Raw genomic sequence first — 11,524 nt, 5'->3', positions numbered from 1 at the left:
TTGAGGGAGAGAAGTAAAAGGACCAAGTGTTTTTAAAAAAGCCTTCTCCGCCAAAAGAGCAAAATAGTACTCAGTGGCATTGCGTTGTTAACAAAAGTTCTTTATCAGAAACTATAATTTAATATTTAAGTATCTAATTTACAAGTGACAAGATATCATATCCAAATAATTAAATTGCAACTAGAAAACTATTAACCACTAAAAACGATACCAAACACAACCCAAACATTTAGAGGAAAGCAATAGCTAGAATTTGAATTGAAAAAAAATGTTTCATCATATTTGGCTCATTAAACAAAGCTTCCATTATAGCCTGTAAAAGAGCATTTCTTGTAGTTCATCAAAAGTTTATCCTTTGTAGCATGAATAACATGTAAAGATAAATTTATTGATTGCATATGCACAAGTGTGTATATATATATTGTTTAACACACACTCGTGTGTTGGTTTAACAATAGCATATCTACTGGTAACTGGCTGAACTTTGGAAGGTGCTAACATCCATATTTCTACATGATCTTTGACCCATTTAACAATGCTTTTTTTGTAAACAGAAATTACATAAAATAGCCTCTTTTTATTAACTGAATATTTTCTTACGCATAATAATAGGCAATGAAGGAATTGCACTTATTGTAAAGGTACAGTAAAGTGTTAGACTGCAGCTCAGCCACCAAGATCAGGGACTGTAGTACTGATAAGATGTGCATTGTATGCAAAGATGGTGGCCATTAAAATTAAAATGAGAACAACTAGTTACAGAACAAATAGGGCATAACAGAAAAAAACATGCACTATTCCTACTTTAATGCAAAACTAATTTCTCCTAAGAAACCAACCATTTGACCTTCCTTTCACAAGAAACAGGTTCTGCACCCTTGGCAAAACAGTAGACTTGGACATCTGTATTCAAATTCTAGTGTATTGTCTCTGAGTGTGCTGTTCCAGTGTCATCTCCTTAAGCTGCCCTTGGAATTCTGCAGCATCTACAATATTACAGTCTCTTGGTTAGATTTCATTGAGCCTCAGTATCCCCTTAGTTCTATATAAATAGAGTCCATTATTCATCTTCTTCTTCTGGTTCCTGTGGTATCATGGATATTTCTTCCTTTAAACAATCACTGAAGAATCTGAGGATTGTGCTGTAGAGATGATACTTGCTCTTCTCAGATATGCTATGACCTTCATCTGGATAGACCTAAATTTTGAGGAGAAAGGAGATTTAAAGTTACCAGAGCAAGTATTGTCCCTCAGAACCCATTCTTTTTCATCAAATGGCAAAGAAACTTCAGGTAATAATATCTAACCAAAATCTCAACTAATTACACTCTGAGTTCTTTATATCAAAAATTTTCCTTTTTATTATCATAATCACCATTTAAGACAACATACAATTTTATGTATTTAAATTGAGATTTATTGGGGGAAAATTAGACAGTTTCTTCATAAGTATAAGCTCCTGACCTCCCTTTTCTTAGCCTATTTAATTTAGAAAACTTGAAATTATAAATTCATTCACTGTCCCTTTGAAATGTATGTAAATGCTCTTTCAGTTTATTGCCAGTTTTACAACCCAGGAAATGTCTTTCTCAAGGACTGGAAACCATCTCTTTGACATATAAGCATTGAAGGAGAAAGCACCCCTATCTCGCAGTCTCTGAGGGAGGGATTTGTCATAAAGATACAAGAAAGTTTACATTACCTTTTGGTAAAGCCAAATGCAAGTGGACTATGAGTTCCTCCTCGTTAGCTTCAAAGCTTTCTCACCCCTTTATTTCAACAAAGTTGAATTTAGTCTCTCTCCCTTATTGCAATAGTCTTAAATAAAGTCCTCCTTGTTTGTTTAATCTTGTGCAATGCAATTTTTACTTTGACGATATAAAAGACATTAGTGACTTCCCCCCCTCCCCCCCCAAATACAAATACAAAGGTTGCCACATTAATTCCTGAGTAAAATGTTCTTAAATGGTGCCTTGGTGCCCTCTGGGTAAAGCCACATACTCTTTCAGAGTGCTAATGGTATGACCCACCATCTGTTTAGTTATTCTCCTTAACCTGTCATCATCCTAACACTGGTTCCTGGGTGTTAGATATGTTGAACTACTTTTAGTTCTCCCAAATGTTGAAAAATTACAATTAGTTTTATTTCCTTCTTAACTCCTCCTTCAGACTAAAAGTCCCTTGGTGGTATAAAGTATGTCTTATTGACCTATCTAGCTTAATGACTTTTGTAAAATAAGTTCTTGATAAATATTTATTAAATATGGTTGAAGGCACAGATCTAATTTTTTTTTTAAATCTCTCCTTTTTTCTCATAACATTTACTGAAACCACTCCCCCTCCCAACTTTTTGGTTATGAGAATGATGAAAAATGAGGAAAAGACAAAGGGACTAGGAGAAAGAGAATTATCATTTTAAAAGAATTCATTATCAGTGATATTGATGCCACTGTAATGGTCTAGTTATTATTAACAGGAAAGGAGTAAAGGGAAGACTAGATAATATAGGCATGTCATTTATACAGAAAGCTGTACTTTAGCACTCTCCAAGTCTGTTCCCTACAGATTGACGGGGGGAGGGACTGGCCAAAGGCAGTTTGGGCTCATGCCCAATAAGGTCTGAGTGACGCGAGAAGATGCTTACCTATCTGTCCAGTCACACCGGGGAATAGGTAATTAGCAGGAATAGGCATGGCCACTGCAGGGGCATGAAACCTGAATATTTAAACTTCTGAACAAAGGGAGCTCCCAGCTCTTGGCTCTTGGCCCTCTTGGAACTCCTGTTGCAGGCAGCACATTCCCCTGCATTTACCCACGTGGCCCACAGCCATGTGAGCTCCACATAATGGACTGATGGACTTTAATTAGCCTGGACGCTGACCTGGGCCCGCTGCAACATGGAACAGAAGCTCTGGACACTGGCTTTGCTTTTGGCTTTGCTGAACCCACAGCTGCCCTCTTTCAGGACTGGCTTGATGGAAATGGGACATTGGAAACTGAGGAATGTAATCCATTCAAACAAAATCTTCTAAGCCATCTCGTTCTCCCACGAGGGCTTCTGAAAGTGCTCATTTCAGCAGCACCCCAAGAATCCCCTCCCGCCAGCAATAGAGAAATCCCACTCATGTACCCCTCTGAGAGCAGCATGAATAAAAGTCTCAGGAGAAAGACATTGCATAAGACTATTACACAACTGTAAAGCAGGAGCTTATCCACATTCTCAGCATAATTAAGAAAAAATAAAAAATCAATCTTTGATCGCTACAAACACAGTAAAACTAATAGCATGGGGGATGGAGCAGCACAGAAGTTGTGTTCTGATCTCGCAACTAAAAAACCTAGGTAGGAAAGGCCATCAACACATCTTCTGAAAAAGTGGCTTACCTGCATAGTATAATTCACTTCAGCTTTTATTAGGTGTTTTATTAATTCTGCTGAGTGCTGGAAATGAACTTTTGCTGTAAGAAATTAAATTGTGATATTTGAAGAAATATGTTTATAAGGATAAGAACATTTTATGTCTTTTTTCCCCGAAAAGATTAAATATTTTACTTTACATACATTGCACATGTAAAAGACTTACACCTGGCTTTAAGTAGGAAGCCAGTGGATACAATGATGTAAAACTTTGAGTTTCATGTCATAAAAAAATAAACTAAAACAGGAGCTACTAGGAAGGCTCTACTTATTATACAGATGTTACTTAGATTTACTTTATTGGTTATCATTTATCATTTTTAATTGTTCACATTTTATACCATTATAAGAATTTTAACATAGTGAATACTTGTCTGGATAATAATACAGCAAACCAGTTTCAATTTCTTTCTGAGGATGATCAGGGCCCAATCTCAGTGAAATACTGGCATTCTGTTTTATTTTAAATTAGAAAAGAATACCCCATGTTAAGAAAAGAGAGTACACATCTCCTTATTCAAAGGCTGAATATTTAATGCGGATCATGCTGGTTCTCCCCTTTCCTTCTACCTGACCCTCAAGGTCCAACACTGAAGTAAGCAGCACAGCAGGCCAGGTAGAGTAGTAGCCCTGGCCCTAACAGCTCTGAACGCTTGGAGGAATCGCTCAGATCTCTGTACAGCACTTTGCTCACATGCTGCCTGCGCTGTTCATTCCCATGCTGTGTAGCTCTTCAAATTTCTGTAAATAATTTTTAAGCTAGCATTTTTAACCTTTGTAAAACTAGGCAGGATTATATATAGTTTAAGATCCTTCATAGCTCTAATTCTGTGATACTGAGCAATACTTCTACATAGCAGAAAATAAAAGCTCCCTAATGGTCATTTCAATCTCTTTAAAATCTACCTAAGGTCTTTCCAACATCTTTCTATTGTACTTAGTGGGGAATGACCATGTCATCTTGGAAGAAGTTTACGAATCGCTCTGTAATTTAAGCTACTTGAAATGCTAATGAAGAGGAGCAATAGCTAAGGTAAAATGATCTCTCATTTTGTTTACTGTAGGATAATGTTTTGGAAAGTACCCACCATTTCCTGTTATGGATAAGGTTGAAAGATACATGTATAAACTAGAGGCCCAGTGCACGAAATTCATGCATGGGGGCATCCCTCAGCCCAGCCTGCACCCTCTCACAATCCGGGACCATTGGCTCCTCACTGCTCACCTACCTGCCTGCCTGATCGTCCCTAACCACTCTGCCTGCCTGCCTGCCTGATCACCTTTAACCCCTCTGCCTGCTGGCCTGATCGCCCCTAACTGCCCTCCCCTGCTGGCCTGATTGCCCCTAAGTGCCCTCCCCTGCTGGCCTGATTGCCCCTAACTGCTCTCCCATGCTGGCCTGATCACCCCTAACCACTCTGCCTCAGCTCCTGCCACCGTGGCTTTGTCCGGAAGGAGGACCAGACAACCGGAAGATGTCTGGTCTATCTGGTCTAATTAGCATATAGCCCTTTTATTAGTATAGATCAGTGGTCGGCAAACTCATTAGTCAACAGAGCCAAATATCAACAGTACAACGACTGAAATTTCTTTTGAGAGCCGAAAACCAACTTCTGCACATGGGCCACAAAGTTTCAATCGCACTGTACGTGTGCGCCTGCACTTTGCAATGGAAGAGCCACACTCAAGGGGCCAAAGAGCCACATGTGGCTCACGAGCCGTGGTTTGCCGACCACCAGTATAGATGGATTTTCCAAATGGATTGTTTTTCTGTTCAGTTTCTAGTGTGAAGCTTGTTGATATTTGTCATTTGACCCCTTCCTAAAACTAAACAGGGATATTTAAAGTCTAATTGAGAGCCCTGGCTGGGTGGCTCAGTTGGTTGGAGCATCGTCCTGTCACCACTAAAGTCTAATTGACTGATTGAACTAATTTGCTGGTAATTTTTGAAGAAAATATTAATAATGGTTTATTATAGTGTCAATGACTGAGCCACCAAGCCCATAGGGAGTGTACATGTGTAGTGTATGTGTGAGTGTGTGTCTGTGTGCATGGACAAATGCACAGGTGCATTTGCTTTAACGTGATCAGTGCTGAATCTCTGCTTGCATTTTATCAGACAGGCGAAGCACTAGGCATGACTGAGTCAGACAGGAATGATGATTTACCTCAGTAGCTGCAACAGTGATTGCTAGATGTAAAAAAATTTAATCCTTAATATTATTTACTAGAGGCCCGGTGCATGAAAATTCATGCACTGGAGGGGGGGGTCCCTCAGCCTGGCCTGATTCCTCTCAGTCCGGGAGCCCTCAGAGGCGGGAGGTGAGACAGGGATCAGGGAAGGCAACACCCCATCAAACCTCTGCTGCTGCCACTGCTGGCAGCACATGCTTCATCCAGACCTGGTTACCTGAGCCTCAGGCGGCCCTGGGCGGCTGGGCAGCCACCATCCAAGGCTTGCCTGCACCTTGGGCCAGCCCTGGGCAGCTGATGGGCTGAGGGGACTGGGGGACTCTGGAGGCAGGCCTGGGGGCGGGCTCAGCCTTACCGTGTGACTGCCGCCCCAGTGGGGCTGAGAGGACTGGGCACCACCATCTTGTGGCTGTGGGTGCTGCCATCTTTGAGGGTGGGGCAGTCAATTAGTATATTCCCTCCTCATTTGCTGTGGGTGTCGCCATCTTTGCAATGGTGTGAGGCTCAATTAGCATATTCCCTCTTTATTAGATAGGATTGCTGCAATTGAAGCTTCAGAGCACGATAAGTAAGATTCTCAATGTTGGATTCAAATCCTCTTTCTACGAATTGATACTTGTGTGATTTTCAGCAAGTTATATAAATTTCATAATATTTATTTCCCCAATTTGTTCAATAAGAAGAGTGATGATAACTACAGTATTTTTGGGAAAAACAGGTAAGATGAAATTAAAAGTTTTTGGCACATTCTGTGATTGTCAGTGACTGCAAGAGCTCTGCTCAGCACTGCTGCTCTGAGTTGCTCTGAATTCAGGTATTTCTCTAAATTCTTCCCAAATATGCCAGGGCAGGTTTCCTCTTGAACCCTGCCCACTATGCTAACTGTTGGGTCCGAGCCCCTCTGCCGAGGGGCTGGACCTTCTTGGATGCCAGGTTGTAGACAGAGGCCATGAGAAGTGGTGGGTGTATAAGAATGAGTCTTTATTGTGGAAGCCAGGGGCCACATAGTCATCAGACAAGACAGTCCTTCACAGCAATCCCATATAGGCAGCCATACACAGGCTGGTAAATACATATCATTCCTACACAGTAGCATTAATCTCTGTACTTACAGCTATTATCTGAGCAGCCACATGCTGCCTCTAAATTCACTGCCTTACATTATAGTGGTATCTAAACTCTCTGGCTCAGCAGCTTCTCCCGTCTCTCCTGCCCAGCTCACTCTAGCTGGTTAACAGGGTAGCTGTATTTGAGCTCTCTATGAGCTCTAGCTCTCAGCTCCTCTGAGCTCTCTCCTCTCTCCTGCACACATAGGAGCTACATTCCCTGTGCCAACCGCCTCTGCTTCCCACACTAGCTGGTCAATAACCTATATATTACTCCAGAGACAAAAAAGGCTAGTTGCCAACAGTGACATAAATCATTTGGCTATAAAAGGGCAGAGCATACTGTGAGGTCGCTGTGGTATTGCAGCTGTGTATGGTATCTTAGCCTAGGCATGGAGTGGCCTGGGACAGTCCGGTGTATTGACAACAAGGCCTCTGTGCTTTAATTGGCCTTGACCATAAGGTGCCTCTGGCGTGGTTCCCATAGTGACATATAGTCAGTACTTAATAATTGTTACTTATTGTTATTACTATTATTATTCATATAATATCTTAACGCCTTAGAACAAAAGTCTAATGTCCTTCAGAATGTTTATGCTCTCTTTTATGTTTCACCCAACACAAGTCAGGTATTATGTAAGTTTGGGGAATTTTTTTTAAAAATATTTTATAGTAGTTCTAGATTTTCAGAAACGTTACAAAGACAGTACTAAGAGTTCTTGTATATACCTTGCCCAGTTCCCCTATTACTAAGATTTTATATTTTTATGATACGTTTGACACAACTTAGAAGCATTTAAACATAATATCACTTTAAGATGTTTTGGTCCAGCAGAATTTTTCAGACTTTACTTTTGGTGACTTTGACCGTTCTGAGGTATTTGATAGAATGTCCTTTTGGGTTTGTCCAATGTTTTTTTCTCATTGTTAGACTGGGAATATGTTTTTTATTAAATTATATACATGGTGCATGCTATCAAAGTGACTTGTCATTGTTGATATTAAACTTGACCACCTGGCTGAATGGTATTTGTCAAGTGTCTGTATTCTAAAGTTACTTTTTCTCCCCTTTCTATACAGTGCTCTTAAAGCAAATCAGTAATTTCAATCAGCTCCAAAGGGGTAGGAAGGAGAGTTAAGTTTTCCCTCTTTGAGGGGAAATACCAAGATAAATCAATCCAAGATCCATCGGGGGATGTCTGACTGCCTCTAGCAATCCGAGACCGCTGGCTCCTAACTGCTTGCATGCCTGCCTGCCTGATCGCCCCTAACCACCTCTGGCTGCCTGATCACCCCTAACTGCTCCCCCGCTGGCCTCATCTCCCTAAACAGCCTCTGCTTCAGCCCCACACCCAGGACCCAGGATTCCCTCCTCTGGCCAGCAGCAGTCACATGGGACCTGGGCTTCCCTCCCTCTGGCTGGCTGCAGGAACCTGGGACCCGGGCCGGCTTCAACTGGGCCGGCTGCAGGCGCCCGGGACTGGGGGCGAGCGCCTTCTCCCTCTCGTGGGCCACAGCCGCAGGTGCTGGTGCCCAGGACCACGGGGCAGGTGGCTTGTTCCAGGCCGGCTTTGTCAGCAAGGACGCCTGGAAGGTCCTCCGGAAGACCTCTGGTCTAATTAGCATATTACCCTTTTATTAGTATAGATAATATACTGAGCTGAACATTAATTAACCATGGCCTGACATGCTTGAAAGTTAAACTCAAGACCTGGTATGATCTTTGCTATAATTCTTTTTTAGTTATATGCTATTTATAATGGAGTAAAAATACTTAGGCAAGGCAGTTGAACCAAGAAAAACAGTTCAAAATTTAGGAATTATTAACTCAAGGCTTTGACTATCCTTGCTCACTTGCCAGGTAGCCCTAAATAAATTAGTTTCCTCCTTGAAATTGGTGAGTGTTTTTTTTTTTTTTTTTTCTCAACTCTGAATGGGGCTATGAATAGTCATCCCTCTGTTGTAAAGTTTTACATAGAATAATAAAAAGCATGTATAAGTTCTTTATGTGACTATAAAATATTATTAATTACTAGTAATATCAGTCACATACATTTCCGATGTTTAATGTGACAAATGAGAGGTGATATGAACGTGTGTTTTTTTTAACAATTTAAGTGGGTAGCCTCCTCAGAATTTTATCTCAGTGCTGTCCTGTTATTTTCTAGGCTAGTGTCCTCTTGAGGTATGCTAAATAACACCATAGAAGTAGTCACTAGCCACTAAATTAAGTAAAATTAACTAAAATTAAAAATTCAGTTTTTTAATCATTCTAAACACATGCTTATGAACCTATGCTTATGAACCACATGTGGCCAGTGGCTAGCGTGTTCAACAGCAAAGGTTGAACATTTCTACCATCCAGAACATTTTATTGCACAGTGCTGCCATTGAGGCTCACATCTTGCTCTATTATTAGTCCTGAGTTCCTTTTAACCACTTCCCATCATGCATCAGATTTTGTGCCACTCCGCTTTCTTCTTTAGTAGGTTTATAGGATCCCCTTTAAGCAAGTCTTTGAATGTACCCCTTTGTTCAAGTTCAGACTCCATCAATGACTAGCAGCAAATATAATACTTACTGTCAGCAGTTCCATGAATTATTAATATATTTTCTTCTTTTAAGCCATGGATATTATGTAGCACACTTGATGCCTACAAAGGGAAACAAAAACATCTGTATATATAGTTCTACCTGTATTTACATTTTTACTGAGCTTTTAGAACGGAAGTACTTTTCTTTCTTAATTATTTTTAAATTAGTTACCTGGTATGTGCTTTCTTCTTTAGATGGCATACCGAGGTATCTTTCAGAGAAAGCTGAAGCTGTGACCCAAGAAAACAGAAATTTAAGAATAAACTAAAAACAATTGGAATAGAATATTTCATTATTCAATTTCTATATTTCACATTTAATTGTCATGCTCCAGTAAAATTGATTAAATCAGAGAGAAGATAAACAGCTGTAAAGATCTCTGATAACACATGATAAATGAACTCAATTGAGCTTCTTTGCATTAGGATTTTGTTTTCTACAAATGAATACATTGTATTAGCTCATTTTATAGGAAGTACTCACCATACAACTTCAAGTCGGTGATGGGTGCAATTACTGATCCACATTTAAAAAGCTTTTCATCTGATTTTAAGATCATTGATGCAACATAGCCACCATACCCCTGGCAACAAAAAATTATATATATATAATTCTTGTAGATATTTTTAGCTTCAATCATTATGTTTGGTGATCTACATATCACAATGTCTCATTATGTCCCAAACGTGAGCAAAGAATCCTATATAATAAAAACCTAATATGCTAAGTGTCCAGTCGCCCTGTCGGCCGTTCAACCAATCAAAGCATAATATCTGCTCAACCAATCAAAGTGTAATAGGCTAATGATATGCAAAGGCCACTCAACCACTCCCTATGATGTGCACTGATCACCAGGGGCAGACGCTCTGACTGGTAGGTTAGCTTGCTGCTGGAGTCTGGCTGATCGGGACTGAGTGAGACAAGCCGGACAGCTGGAGCCCTCCTGCAGTCCCTCCCTGGCTGACCAACCTCCCACGTCCCTCCTTGGCCCCAGTCATGCACCAGTGGGATCCCTCAGCCTGGCCTCCACCCTCTCACAATCCAGGACCCCTCGGGCAATGTTGGAGAGCCGATTTCAGCCCGATCCCACAGGCCAGACTGAGGGACCCCATTGGTGCACAAATTCATGCACCAGGTCGCTAGTATACTAATAATACAATTGCTACTAATCTATTTATTAATAATAGGAAAGGAGCAAAGGGAAGACCAAGTACTGTAGGCATGTTATTTGGGCAGCTTCACCAGGATGCTATAAATTTATACTCCCTAGGATTTCAATGGAGAGGAGATAGACACATGCCCAGTAAAGCTGGGGTGACAGAGGGAAGGTACTTGTCTGTCAGTCACACTTGGGAACAGGTCATTGGCCAGAATAGGCATGGCCATTTCAAGGATGCAAAATTTCAGATATTTAATCCCCTAGGAATGCCCTCTCTTGGGCTCTTGGTTTCTCTTGAGCTCTTGTGTCCTTGGCATGTTGCACTCTCCTACATTTTCCCACATGGCCCATGGTCATGTGGCCTCCACACACAATGGACTAATGGACTGCAACTAGCCTGATGTGGAACTGGACCCAGCTGCACAATGGGATGGAAACTCTGGACACCAGCTTTGCTTTCAGCTCTACACTTCTTCCAGAACTAAAGTAAAGGAAATGGGACTTTGGAAACACAGGGATATAATTCCACACAAATAAAAATCACTTGCTCTCCTGAGTGAGTCTCAGAAAATTATTTTTCTTGAAATATGATAAGAACACCAGCCCCAGACCCAAGGGGAAATGGATACCCAAATCTCCCTAGTAACACAAAGACCATTTTGTACACATAAAATTTTGAAAAGAGTTGTTTAAATTTTTATAGAACATTATTTTAATAATTTTAGGTAAAATATAAAATTAATCATATACCACCAAGTGTCAAAGGTTTGCTCTTTAATTTCATACCAAATATTTGTAAACTGCCCAAAATAATTTGAAGCTATGCAAATACAGCACTTATTAAATCATATATCATTTTAGGCAAGTCAGATATCTATATATATAAAAGGCTAAGAGACCAGCTGGTAGGTATGACATGCACTGACCCCCAGAGGGCAGATGCTCAGTGCAGGAGCTGCTGAGCCACAGCAACTTTGCAGAGTGCCCTCTTGCACTCTGGGATCCCTTGGGGGCTGTCAGACTGCCGGTTTCGGCTTGATTCCTGCAGGCCAGG

General features: G+C 40.8%; 1 protein-coding gene across 1 annotated transcript in view; it reads right to left on the bottom strand.

The window, feature by feature from the left end:
- Positions 1 to 1,060: 1,060 nt before the first annotated feature.
- DPP10 (dipeptidyl peptidase like 10) overlaps positions 1,061 to 11,524 on the bottom strand; it is a gene marked incomplete at both ends in the record, with an annotated part of 660,265 nt that continues 649,801 nt past the window's right edge. The window contains 5 exons of the mRNA XM_079782730.1: positions 1,061 to 1,198; positions 3,385 to 3,458; positions 9,298 to 9,370; positions 9,483 to 9,541; positions 9,795 to 9,894. Of these exons, the coding sequence (XP_079638856.1) occupies positions 1,061 to 1,198; positions 3,385 to 3,458; positions 9,298 to 9,370; positions 9,483 to 9,541; positions 9,795 to 9,894 (444 nt within the window). The remainder of the gene's footprint in view (positions 1,199 to 3,384; positions 3,459 to 9,297; positions 9,371 to 9,482; positions 9,542 to 9,794; positions 9,895 to 11,524) is intronic.

This window comes from Cnephaeus nilssonii (assembly GCF_951640355.1).
Source record: "Cnephaeus nilssonii genome assembly, chromosome: 10".
Classification (NCBI taxonomy): domain Eukaryota; kingdom Metazoa; phylum Chordata; class Mammalia; order Chiroptera; family Vespertilionidae; genus Cnephaeus; species Cnephaeus nilssonii.
This window is presented reverse-complemented; position numbering and strand designations above follow the sequence as displayed.